This window comes from Pteropus vampyrus, unplaced genomic scaffold, assembly GCF_000151845.1.
Source record: "Pteropus vampyrus isolate Shadow unplaced genomic scaffold, Pvam_2.0 Scaffold2, whole genome shotgun sequence".
In the NCBI taxonomy this organism is placed as follows: Eukaryota; Metazoa; Chordata; class Mammalia; order Chiroptera; family Pteropodidae; genus Pteropus; species Pteropus vampyrus.
The window spans coordinates 25,304,884-25,319,327 of record NW_011888783.1 but is presented as its reverse complement, the minus strand read 5'-3'; the positions used below and the strand labels follow the sequence as shown (position 1 = coordinate 25,319,327).

At 33.2% G+C, this 14,444-nt stretch overlaps 1 protein-coding gene across 2 annotated transcripts in view; it reads right to left on the bottom strand.

Moving 5' to 3' along the window:
* The window catches only part of FAP (fibroblast activation protein alpha), a 69,273-nt gene extending 56,012 nt beyond the window's left edge, over positions 1-13,261 (bottom strand). For both annotated transcript variants that reach the window (XM_011358499.2, XM_011358505.2), the window contains exons 1-3: positions 13,031-13,261; positions 12,622-12,706; positions 39-137 (exon numbers count right to left, since the gene is read on the bottom strand). In XM_011358499.2, coding sequence (XP_011356801.1) covers positions 39-137; positions 12,622-12,706; positions 13,031-13,036 — 190 coding nt within the window. In that variant the 5' untranslated portion in view covers positions 13,037-13,261. The remainder of the gene's footprint in view (positions 1-38; positions 138-12,621; positions 12,707-13,030) is intronic.
* Between the last annotated feature and the right edge of the window lie 1,183 nt (positions 13,262-14,444).

Below are 14,444 nucleotides of genomic sequence, written 5' to 3'. Positions count from 1 at the left end.
CATTTTAAAATTCAAACGAAAAAAAATAATTCACCTACCTGAAATCCAGTAAGGAAAAAATGTTTTATAAAAAAATGTTCCATTTAAAATATCTTTCAGTGTGAGTGTTCTTGCTGTATTTCCTTCAGAGTTATGAACTTTGGAGGAGAAAAAAACAAATTATTACTAAAAAGATCACTAACTCAAGTAAATACTAAGACTCTCATCTATTCTTTCTCATATAATGAAAAGATCTGCCATTAGCAAAACACTTCACTCCTGTCGTAATAGTTATAAGTATTATCTTCTTTTTTATAGACAGGGTAACTGAGGCTTCCTGAGATAATTTGATTGCCTGGAAGGGAAAACTGGTGGGAAAATCTTGAGGAATGTGAAAGCCATAGAGAAGGACAATGCTGAGCAGTGGGCACGTTATTCTTCAGGCAGTGAAAAATTGTCAGAGATTTTTAAGAAGGAAAATGAAATGAGGCTCCAACAACTCTAAGGCTTACAAGACTGGGATCGCAGACCATGTGGATTTGACTAAATACCTAGCCTTTAAGCACATTACTGCATTTCCTCACATATGCTTGGCTAGGATTTCTACTGATTTATCAATGATGTGTTTTAACATCCCAGTTGGTCAGATGAGATCAGCCAGAATCATTACCTTCAGACATCTCAAGAGAGGCATTAATGAGTAGAGATAGCTGCTTATCTTGACTAAGGATTATTATAAACAAAAAGTGAACCAGATGAAAAGAAAACCACATCATCTAGACAAATAATCTTAGAAATTCCATGTTTTCCCTATGAAAGCTAACCTAATGTAGTTCATAAACTACAAGCGAATTTCACCTATATTTAAATTCTCCCAAACAACTGTGTTTTTCAAACATGACTATTCTCAGAACAAATTCGTTATAGAGCCCTGAAACAGATATGCTATATGGATAGTACGACAACCAACTTCCAATCCTCCTTCATGTCCATATTGTCATTCTCCATCTCTCTCACCTTTCCCCTTCTCCAGGCCGTCACTTATAGAACCAACGCTTTAAAAATGTCCTATACCTTGAATAGCATTTATGAATCTGGTATTCATCCATGTAAAAATAAAACTGTTGCAGATGAGAGCTTTACTCTACTGCTAAATACTTCCATAGCTTTTCATGACCCTTAAGATAAAGACCAAAAATGTTAGTCCAGACTATAGACCCTAGCTGGTCTGGATGGCCTATTTCTCCAGCCCCTTCTTGCCTCTCTCTTATTACTTTCTAGACTCCAAACATGCTGGGCTTTCTGTTCCTCAAATACTCATTTCTTTCTCCAGGGCTTCCACACTTCTTTTTACCCTCTCTCTTCTCATAATTTCTATTTAGCTGTTAGTACTCAATATAAGGGCCACTTCCTCAGGGAAGCCTTTCCAGACCAACCCCTCCACCCTGCCCTGTTTAGGTCTGGCTCCCTTGTTGTACATTATCACAGGCCATGTTCCTTTTTCTGAAAAAAGAACATTTGTCTTTGTTTGTAATCATTTATTTATTTGAGTGATTATTTTATTAATATTTCGCTATCTCCCACTGTATTATCAAAACAGTCATTGTAAGGCCAGAGACCATGTTTAGTTTAACTCACCATTACATCCCTAGTGTCTAGCACATAATAGGCATTTAATAAATACTTATTGAATAAGCAGATACATGGAATAAAGAATGGATAGATGAATGGGATTTGTGAACTCTTCCTTATAGGATGGGTCTACTACTAATTTCCTGTATGGCTTTGGTAAGTCAATCTCTGTCATCACAGCTTTTTCACCCTGTAATATAAAAAAATGAACTAGAAAATGCCAATAATATCTTCCAGTTCTACTACATTAGATTTTGAAACTTGAGACTCAACATATTCTATTAACCTTGTAGTTACATAAATGTACTGCCATGTGGTAAGAGCTGATTAACCAACTGGATAATAGCATCTTCTGATATTTTAACTCAATCACATTGATGTATATATGCTCCACACACTTGCTTAAGATCATGAATTATATTCTTAATTTATTAAAAATTATTCTGGTGGCTATAAGGACACAAGTGACTGGTGAACCCTTTTGCAACCAGTCATAGTATGGTCATAGTATGGCTTTGTAACTCTAAATATTTAATAACATTAGGTTATTCTAGTTTTGAAAATGATCATCTTCTTGCATTCTCTTTGCATCATAAGTAAAGTTGTGCATGACATACAATGATAATGTAAGTTCTTCTATGTAATTAACTGGTCTTGTGCAAAACTCTAATTTTATAATTCCTAATCAATGAATAAAACACCATTTTACTATAATAGCATTAGAATAATTGCTAAGCATTTAATTTAATTTTATCTAACTTTTTAAAGAGCAAATGACAACCTATTTTTAAGGTAGTCAAGAGGAAATTCTAACTATTATTTGTGGTAAAAATTGTTTTCTTTTTGAGATACATTTAATTTGCGTCTACACAATCTTGAACATGTAGATTTAAAATTCAGTGAATCCCTTTATTGTGAATACAAAAAAGAAATTATTTTATTTTTTTAAAAAAAATTTTGATATTAAGTGGGTAAAAATATAACCTTAGTGATTTTTTTTGTTTATTAAATAATGCTTTGATTATGGCTAATGACATTTAATAATTTTTCCTATTTAAATATCCTTACATACAATTTTCCTTACTTGCAATTATGCTTGAGAAATTCATAGCTGAAATTAATCTCTATTTTTATATAAAGTTAAATTAAATGAGCTAATTTAAGTGAAACATTTAACTCTATGTTTGGCACATGATAAGCAGTCAATGCATGCCAGCTTTTGCTATTATCATAGCTTATCAGTATTCTTCAAATAAATATTTTTGATCAGTGTTTCCAAAACTATTTTGACCAATGAGATTTTTGGTTTTTGTTTTTGAATATCTAGTAAAATCACAGTCTGAGAAAAGCAGTGTCATATTAGGCTATTAGTATGTACAATTAATGTTTACTTTTATTCTTATTTAATGAAACATCAGTTGCGCTTGAAACATTTTGGTCATAGTATGGCTTTATAACTGAAATATCACAATTATAATCATATATTTAGTACTAATATCACACATATGGATAAATACAATTTATAAAAAACAAAAAATTGAAATTATTTTTAAATATCTAGGCCTACTAATTTTTCTTTCCTTATTATTAATAATCATGCTGATCCTTACCAGATTTCTCCAAAAAATTTCAAGGATTAGTTATTTACTCTTTTGGAACATCTAATGTAGAACACCCAAGAAAGTTACATGAGAGTATATTTCATATTACTTCCTAGTTAGTCATTTATTTTAAATGTGTTCATAGCAGCTATAAATGCCAATAATCTATACAGAGAACTCAGCATATGTCATATTATGACTCAAAATATCTATATAGGAATTTTATCATGTATTAATTGTACTACTAATTACCATGATGATAATAAGCTCCACCAGCACCCAAGAGGTAATGAGTGTATGTTCAGAAAACATATCCAGAGGAGCCAGCTATATTTATGTGGAAATAAATTTTACGCACTTATTTGGGATAAGTGATTACTCCTAACCTCACATGTGGTGCAGCCAGGGCTCAGAAGGTGTGCTATGCTGGAATCAATCTGGGCTCAGAGTGACACCAAATCAAATGGGAATACTTTAAATTAGGCATTCTTATCTTTCTGCTGAAAATGACCACATGTTCGTAAATGCAGTGGAGTAAAATGTCTGCTCTGAGATGTTGCATTAGGTTACTTATTCATAGTTATAAACATAAAGTTTACTTAGAATTTCTAATCCAAGCACTGGTTCTTTGTATACCTAGAAAGATTATAAACATAATAATGTTTCACTATACTATCACTGTTGATCCCTGTATCAGCCACCAGCAGAAATGACCTTCTCTTGGGTTCTATAAAAATGCCATTGGTTTATTGCTCTCTCAACATCTACCTCAGTTTATTGAAAATGAACCTTTTTTTTTTGTCTCTATATTTATATGAATTGTATAAGGTAGGTCTTTATTCATAAGAGTAGAATCTGTGTTTGATTTTTCTCACTATTACATGCCCAGAAGCTAGGACAGTGCTTGGCATATAGTGTGAGCACAATAAATGTTTGTTGAATAAAATAATAAATCAACTTGACAGATTTTAATGTTCACTTATTTTTACTAATCTTTCCCCACAGATATACCTGCCCTTACTATCTACATTCCTGTCCATGTTGTAAATTTCATGTATATACTCTTCTACTTGGACATACCTTCATTTAAATATGTATCAAAATTTAGTCCTTGGAGTTATTTGGAGTGCTTGTTTAAAAAAAACAAATTCCTAGTCCTTATCTCAAACCTACTGATTCAGAATCTCTGGGGATAAGGCCTTGGTAGTTTTCATTTTTACCAGGCTCCCCAGGTGATTGTTCTGTAAAGAATCCAAATTTAGTGATTTCACTAAATCTACTCAGTTCATTGTACTCCTGTACCTATCACTGGCATCACTCCTTGTCTAAAAAATCCTGGTAGGTGGGTGGGGCTGGCAATCCATACCTCATGGACATAGACTCCCCACAAATAAGTGTTGATCATGGCCTTCAAGGAATATTAATGGTCTCTTTTAATGTTTATGCCCCAATTCAGTCCTCTTGCTCAATCTTTTGAGATTATATATGAATGGATTCTTCTTTAAGTACATTCCCTCTGCTGATCCTTGAAGAATGGAGAAAGAGAAAGGGGACGATTCTGTCCCAGATTAGATTTAAGCAAGATTACAGGGAAAGCACTGGAGGGGTCACTGTTTTCTAGTGTCATGAATGTGTGTGTGTGTGTGTGTGCGTGTGTGTGTGTGTGCGTGTGTGTGTAAATCAATATAAAGTGCATCTCCATGGTATCATTTGCACTAAACATATTCCACTAATAATTATTGAATAAATAAATGGATTTTCATATGCCTTTTCAAGTAATGTTTTAAAATTAAAATATAATCTTTTGATTATTTTTGAAATTTAGTTTTGACATCTATAATTTTAAAATTCTAAATAATTGAGCAGAAGTAGAAATGAATTCAGAAAGCATATCTCTCTTCTATATATAACTGACACTTACTTGATTTATACTTAATTCCTGATAGTGCCCTTGTATTTAATTTGGACCAACTTTAGCACAGTTACTCATATACCACTTAAACACTCTAATTAAGTATACTTTAATTATTTGCATTTTCAGCTTATTAAAGTAAAGCTGAAAATAATTTCAGTTATGAATCTAAAAAATTACAATTCACAGAAACGATTCACAAGTAAGTAATGATTCACTATTCTAATTCTTTCTTAAAACTTTGTGTTTATTCTTTATTAAGATTCTGTTTCTATTTCTGCCATTTAATTTTCTAGTCCTGACAAATTGGAAATAAGTGTCTGAGCAGTGGCATCTGATGTTAGTTCTAACAGCCATCATAAACTAAATGAGAAAATAAGGTTTATTAAAGTGGGTACGCAAATGGTTGGCAGGTCCCTTTGTTCTCATTTTTGTACTTAATTTGGAACTGATGCTTATGAAGCCAACCCAAGGAAAGTGGCATGGGCTCCCAGGCACCCACACCTCTCCTTCTGCTGGCTTTGTGGAAATGCTGTCTATGAGGAGGCATCATCTCCAGCCACTGTACCAGGTCATGTTTGTTTTGGAGTGAGCACCACAGGGGCAGATATATGAAATACTAGGGTGTAGAATCTACTATATACAAACTACTATTATATTTGGGCAAAGGCTGATAATAAATAGGCTGAACTTTGAAAAAAAAATGGATCCGAGGTAGCATTAGATTAATAATAAGAGGCATTATAATTTTCCAAGTTTTTATAAGTATCAAGTACTCTATATGCATGGTCCCATTAAATTCTCACATCTACTCTCTGAGATAACTATTATTAACTTAATTTTACAGATTAGAAAATGGAAGTTAGAGAGGTAATGTAACTTGCTTAACAGAGTTTAGGCTTACATCCAGCTCCATCTGATTTTAGAGGCTGGATACTTTATCAACATACTATGATTTAAAGTGAAAACACATGTATAATAAAACAGAAAAACAAACGAAAAGTAAGGTCAAGAACCAAATAACACACAAGGAGACTAGAATAATTATACCTCAAAATATAGGCCCACTCAGTCTCCTTGGCCAACTCATCTTCCTGTAATCTCTACTTTAAATTTTGGTGTGGCTCATACTGGTGTTACTTGGGGCCTGAGGAAGAGCCACTTTTCTCAATCATCTCATTCTCCCCAGGTTTCTGTTACACATCCCTAGTCTAATTCACTCCCACCACCACTGCAGCACCTGACTCCCACTGAATTTTTTCTCTGAATTCTAGACCTGTATATTAAACTTCCACCTTAATATCTCCACTTTCATATCTCATAAACACTTCAAACTAGTTAAGAAAAAAATTCATGCTGCCCCTCCAGCATGTTTCTGGACTCAGTTCTATTTCATTAATCTGTATGCCTCTCTTCATGCCAGAACCATATTGTTTTGACTAATAAACTTTGTAGTAAGTTTTGAAATAAGGAAGCATGATTCTTCCAACTTTGTTTTTCTTTTTCAAGATGAACTATTCTGGGCTCTTTGATTTATTTCCATATGAATTTTAGGATCATCTTGTCGATTTTTGCAAAAAAGCCATTTAGGATTTAGATATGAATTGCATTTAATCTGTAGATAAATTTGGGGAGTATTGCCATCTTAAAAATATTAAACTTTTTGATCTGTAAACATAGGATTTCTTTCCATTTATTTAGGTCTTTTTTTTGTTTATTTCTAAAGTATAGAAATTGATTTTTATATATTGATCTTATATCCTGTAACTTTTTTGATCTTGTTTATTAGTTCTAATAGTTTTTTAGTGAATTCCATAGGATTTTCCATAAATAAAATCATGTCATCTGCAAATAGCAATAGTTTTACTTCTTTCTTTCCAATCTGGATACTTTTTTTCTTACCTAATTATCTTGGCTACTACCATTAATAAGATATTGAATAGAAGTGTTGAGAGCAGTTATGCTGTCTTGTTCTTGATCTTAGGGGAAAGCATAGAATCTTTCACCAGTGTGATATTAGCTGTGCATTTTTTATAGATGCTTTTTAATGAAAAGCATCTATAAAAATCCTTTTTCTATGTCTATTAATATAATCATATGGTTAAGATAATCATGTGGTTATTGTCCTTTTTTTTATTAATATGATTTATTATAGTAATTGATTTTTGGATGTTATACCAACCTTGTATTCTTGGAATAAAACCCACTTTGTTTTGGTGTATAATCCTTTTTATATATTGCTGAATTTGGTTGAGAATTTTTCCACCTATAGTTAGTCATAAGAGATATTGGTCTGTAACTACTATTGATCTGTAACTTCTTTTCTTTTGACTTCTTTGTATGATTTTAGTATCACAGTAATACTGGCCTTGAAAAATGAGTTCAGAAGTGTTCTCTCCTCTTCTATTTTTTAGAAGAATTTGTGAAGAATTGGTAAAAAATTCTCTTTATGTGCTTGATAGAGTTCACCAGTGAAGACACCTGAGCCTGGGGTTTTCTTTGTGGGAAGTTTTAAAATTACTAAATCAATCTCTTTAGTTGTCATATTCTATGCAGGTTGTCTATTTATTCATTAGTAAATTTTGGTAGTTTGTATATTTCTGAAAATTTGTTCACTTTATCTAAGTTGTCTAATTTTTTTGATAGCTTTTATCCTGTTCTTTTAGAGAGTTCTATCACATCAGTTTTTCTACCAAGTATAAAATGATAATCTGGACAAAAAATTAATTTAGACACTAAAAAAACTTATTCTTTCTGTTATTAATGGGAATAAAAGTTAATAAAAATTGTAGGTTATTGTTTTTACTAAATAATTTTTGTTAGTTCACCAAGATACTGAAAAAAAAATAAATTCTTTGTTTTACATTTTAAAAAGGTTGATTAGTATTTGATTATTCTATGGAAATATCATTTTAGTTTGTGCCTACTGTGTTAGTTATTGTTACATTTTAAAGCTCACTTCAACTGTCTCTGGTTCTTAAAAACATTTAGCTCCAATTTGAACTTTGGGACATGTTTTTCTCAAAATTTATCTATGAGTAGATATTCTTGTATAAATTGTAACACAATTTGTTTTGGAAGTCAGAAACAAGTACACTCCTCTGCATTATAGGAATCATTCAAAGATTTAGATCATTTTATGAATTATTTAGAATTTGGTAAAACTCAAAGAGAGTGTGCCAAGATTCATCTTCTGTGATTTTAAAATCCAAGTGCAAATTAGAGAAATATAATCTGCAAAGCTGATTTATTTACACTCAACTCAAAAGCTTAACTTTTATGTTCATAAACTTTCTAAATCTTTTCCTTGACCTTTTAGATTTCCCTATATTTCCTCCAAAGGAACAGTGAGTAAATAAGCTTAAAACTCATGTTTGAGGGAATTTGTTTCACAGTTCTAAATGTTTATACTGGGAAAATTTCAACCTTAAAAACATATTCACATGTCCTTTGAAGATGATTTCATCTCACATGTATCTTATTTTACAAAAAATGGTTGTTGATGTCATGTAGTAGTAGTAATAGTAACAATAATGATAATAATAATAACAATAATGGATTTCTGCCTAAAATACATTTTAAATGATATTTCTTCTTAGAAAATATTGATTTCTGTTCTGTCTCAATTGTCTGTGATTTTATATATCTTCTGAAATAAGTCATATAGGGCTTTATTTAGCTAAGTATGCAATCACTATAATTTATACATGTGTATAATCATAAATACATATGCATATACATATTTTTGTTTGTGAATTTGTTTATATAATTTTGGCTTCACAGCTATCAGTCTCCTTTTGGTTCCTTGAATTTCCCTAGCTTCCAAGCCTTTGTACCTGCTTTTCCCTCTGCACTGAGGATTTACCCTACAGCTGTGTCCTCCCTGTCCTTAATGGCTCAGCTCAAATATCATCTCAGAGAAATCTTCACTGACCGTCCTTGTTATGGACTGAATTGTGTCCCCACAAATTCATAGGTTGAACCTCTAACTCTCAATGTGACTGCATTTGGAGACAGGGCCTTGAAGGAGGTAATTAAGTTTAGATAATCATAATGGTGGAATCCTAATCCAAAATAACTGGTGTCCTTAAAAAAAGAGACACCAGGAGTGCACATGCACAGAGGAAAGGCCATGTGCGGACACAGCAGCAAGAAGGCAGCCATCTACAAGCCAAGAAGGAAAGTCTCTGGAGAAATCAAAGCTGTCTACACCTTGATCTTGGACTTCCATCCTCCAGAACTGTGAGAAAATAAATATCTGTTGTTTAAGTCATCTAGTTTGTGGTATTTTGTTATGGCGGTCCTGGATATCTAACACAATCTTCGCTCCAGGTGTTCTCGATTGCACTTTTAAGAATTTGAAATATTTTGTTAATTTATTTGTTTAATTCTTTGTTAACTGTTTTTTTCTTAATGGTAGAGACCTTGTCATTCATGTCATAGACCAGTGGCTGTTATTCGGAAGATGCTCAATAAATAATTGTTGTACAAGTAAGCAAAGTGTCCAGGAGCCACAACGGACTAGATATTGTGAATAATGGATAACTAAGGGATGCTAATCTCAGTTTTTTCCATATTCAGTAGATTGTCATTCTTAATCCCAGGAGGCATCCTATACTTTTTTTCAGTCCAAGGATTAAAAATCCAATGTTTATAGAAGTCAGGCAGATATTGTAAATATCTACTCTCACTTGGTTGCATCTTCACACAGGAAGAGGGGTGATGCTTGGGAAGAAGAGAAAAAGTGAATAGAGGCAGGAGAATAGAAAAGGAATTAGTTGAAGGAGAGCAGGCTGAGGCCAAGGAGGACAGCCTGGCACTAAGGGCTAGAAACCCATTTGTGTTTTCCATTTGGTGAAACTAAAAATGGGAAATGTTGAAAGTTTCAAAAACAGCTATCCCTTATTTTTATTATTATGTGAGTGATCTAAATGGATCTTTTTCATTTCACTACCATATTTTCCTATTTGTTTCTAAAATCCTGCCTAAATCCTTCACAGCAATTTTAATCCTGAGGCTGGTGTTCCTGAGACCCTCTTCTACAGAGGAAAAGCCCCTTTCTTTTCTTCTTTCACTTGGACCTGGTAAGGAGTGACATAAATCCTGACCCCCCCTATTGGTGTGATGTTCGCGCATCCATACTGGGTTCTCACTCTGCTTTTCAGGGGGAAATCTAGACTGCTGCACCTTTGTTTCCCCAACAACTAGCACGATAATGGGCAGATAGTTAGTGGGACTTTATTCATTAATATACAAATAAATGAACGTTACTTAAGTGGGTCTTTAAGTTTCTCAAAAAAAGACTGTTCTGCTGGCACATAAATCCTGAGCTAAGAATACAAGGGCATCGAAAGCAAATCAGAGGTAATGGCATTTCTGAGGAAGGCTAACTAGAAGCTTACTTGGTTTTGAATTCTCTCTTCCTCTTCCTCCTTCCTCCTTCCCTTCTCCTGCCTTGCCACCCCTTAGATCCTATTCTCACCAGGCACTGGGCAGATGTCAGAGTGAGAACTGGACTTGAAGCTTTAGACTGGAGGTAATTGAGGAGCGGGAGGTAAGATAGGAGGAATTAGAAGGACCCGCTTAATGTCAAGACTGCCTAGACCACACAGACTAGAGGGAAGACAGACTCCAACCCTCATCTTGCTCAGAAAGTAGGGGAGTGACTCGTTCGTACAAGTCATTTAAGTGGCATTCTGAGAAGTTCTTCAGCTAATTTAGAATAGAAAAAGAATGATATTATGGACAAAAAAAATATAGTTCTCAGCTTTTATTGTGATTTTTTTGTTTATTTCTGAATAATAAAATTTCACCTAAAGTTTAATTTGATTACTTCACTCTATAAGGATATTACTTTGCTCTGAGAATTGTCATGTTGGTTGAAACAGAGAACTATGCTATAAATGACACAAGATTTTACTTTATAACATACATTTATGTGCATATTATACATGTCTAAACCTGAGAAGATGGTAAGGATTGGGGTTATATATAATTACACAAATATCTATGTGTGCCTATACTAATATGTTATTTGTAAATGTATAAATACAGTATATTTCTTGTTAGAAATTATAGCTCAAATTCTGAAGTACAAAGGCAATCTATCCTTGCCGGTGGACTTTGAATGAGGCTCACAGTAAAATCCACACACTTTTGTCCTCAGAACTTTTATTTTTGAGGGACTCAAGTGTCAGTTTCAAGTACTTAGGCGTTTCTTTTAAAATCTGGAGCTAATTTTGAGTGGATTCACACTCGACGAGTCAATTGAACCTAATCTGTCATGTGACAATTGCTGGTATAAGAGAAACATGGCCCCCAAACCACGGAGGTAAAACACTAATCTAAAAATAACTTTAACTAAAAAAAATATTAAAAAAATACAGATGTACACAATATATCTCAATAGCCTAAGAATATCGTATGATAGCAGAGAGCGGGAATAAGAACTAAAAATTAACACTGAAGATTTAAGAAAACTGCTTTCATCGTATTGGTTAACCTTCTCAGTTTGTAATTTTGTGAAAATCTCATGAGCATTTTGAATGATTCAAAATATTTTCTGTACTTTAATTTTTTAAAGCAACAGACTATTTAAGACTCATACATTCTTCAAAGGCTTGTTATTGATCTTCCTTTACTGACAGTTAACTTTTAACCAAAGATATTTCCCACTGTAGCTACCATGAGCTTTTAATGTTTGTCAGTACAAACTATTTCCCTTTCCCTAGACCCCAAGGCACTATTGTATTTCTTTTTCCTGCTTAAAACTTGAGCTTTTCTTCATAATAGTTTCACAAAATCTACCCCGATAATATCAATAGATTATTTATAGGTAGAGTCTTAAATTCAAACTAGTCCCAATACTAGTCCATAGTATCTTCCAACTTTCAGCAAAGGGAGATCAATGTTAATCTAAGCCCTTTTTAAAAAGAATCAATTTATCACTAAACATAATGTTTACTTAATAACATTTAGTCTTCTAATTTAGTTGTTTATCACTACTGCATCTAGAACAACAATTTCAGTTTTTCTATATAACCGTTCCTAAGATCTCTGTTCTAAACTGTTTCTTTAAATATTTAAAAAGACAATATTTTTTTAAAAAGGTTGTTTTAACTTTTCCATTCTTATTTGTTTTTACTTTTCATGAGCCAATTCAATAATGAAAAGCAATGTTAGTTAAAAATATTGTCTCTAAAAGCCTGTCAAAGCTTGTAATTTACCATATATTTTGGAAAGATGTGGGGTCATTTAGAATAGTGCTTAGTTTTTACTGTTGCTGAAATAATACTAGAAATCTCTTCCTACCCATACCCTAAATTCCTCATTATTTCTGATTGCACAAAAACATGTCTCTGAGCTTATAGGTCTTCTTATTGTATTTCAGAAATAACAGACTTTGGAAAATGAGCACCCAGGAAATGTTCAATCAGTTGTGAGCATGTGTTAGTGCATTTTCCAAAGCAGATCGAGCAAATTAGAGAAAATTCTTACCTTTTGAAGGACGTAAGACAATGCACATCACCAGTAAAGCAAGTACAGCAGAGGTGGCAACTCCAAATACAATTTTTAACCATGTCTATGTAAGATAAAAGTAGAATACACACAGTCTCAGCTAAGTAGTAGATATGGCAAGGTTTTGTTTATAACTAAATCTTATTTCTCCTTCCCTGTAAAACTTTGATTGTCTTCCACTGATCTGGCTATAATTGCTGGAATTTTTCCAGCTCAGCAAGACCAAATGTTTCTACAGTATATTTAGAACAATTTCCCAATCCCAACCCACTCCAGGAAGTACATACTTATGTACAAATCCTCACCTTCTAAACAATAGAAAACTCTGATCACTCTCATTTCAGCCGGTCTCCATTCTTTAGCAACACCTGAGAGTGCATATACTAACCTTCATTTTTCCAGATGTTTTGAAAGTTAGCTACTTCTGACTTCAGAGCGTGGGTCACTGGATCTGTGAAAACCGTTGAAAGGAAGCAAGTCTGTCTTCGGGATTGGAAGCTGAAGCTAGGACAAGGTTTTTTTTCTACGGACTTCTCAACACCGTGCCAAATTTCAAAAGATTTCTGTAAAATTAGAAACAGATTTTGGGGGCTTCTTGGCCTGGAAATGAACTGTGAGTGGCTCAAGGGAGATTTTACAGCCTTCTCATCCTTGTAAATTCTACACCAACATCTGCTTACGTTGACATACAGAGGTTTTAACTTTTTTTTTTTTTTACAAGTTCAGTTTTAAGTTTCATTTTCTTCTAGAAATCACTTGTGAATGACTTTGGCAATTTATTGGGTTTCGTGTAACCTTTCTATTTTCAACCAAAAGAATTTTAAATAATACAAGCTTCCAGGTGTGTGCAGTATACATATATCTAATTTTTAGCAGAAGAAGAAAATTAAAGCCACATAGATTTTGTGAGAAATATAGCCATACTTTTTCTTCCTCTGAGAGATTATGAGGTACAGCAGACAGAAATGTTTTTCTTTCGGCACAATTTCTTTGTCCATATAGCACCATATGCACTTTCAGTAAATACAGAAGTTTAAAAATTCAACTGTCTAAACCCACGACTGCTTTACTTTAAAGAAATAAAATGCCATCTGGTGAAATTTAGTATGGGTTAGGTGTGTATGCACAGGCCAGAAAAATGAAAAGATCAGTAAGAATAATTTACCAGGAGACCTTTGGAAGAATGGAAATGACTTTGCAAAAGTGATATTTTTGCTTCCATTTCAGAATATCTTCTGAGAGAGGAGAACATTTAGTAATTATAAAACCTTTAAAATAAATACAAAAAAAAAATTTGAAAAAGAAGGAAATCATATGTACAAATTTATTTTGGCTAAATCCACATAATTCCAAAGCAACTGGTCAATTTGACAGAGCAGCAAAAGTTAATTGACTGAATTCAAAACAAAACAAAACATACAACAGTTTCTTGGAGTATTCTGACTGGTTCAAGGCGATTCACATGGATAGAGCCTGTGCTTCCACATAAACACAGTTGTTAACCTACTGTGTCTTTAGTTTTTCCACTAATAGTTTTCTTGGGAAGTTTATAACGTTCTCAATCTGACTAAAACTTCATGCTGACCTTTCATGGATCGTTCATGAAAGGTAATAAAGAAACATTACCGAAATCTGTCACTGTTTGCTTTAGTCAACTGGTCTGGCTACCATGGGAGGCTTTCTCCAGCAAACAGCAGGACAGTGGCTTGTGAACTTTCTCTCAGACATTCTCCAGACATCCCTCCCTGAATTCCAGCCTTATGAAAATTCTATTGAGGAAAATGAGTCATTAAGTCTTACTG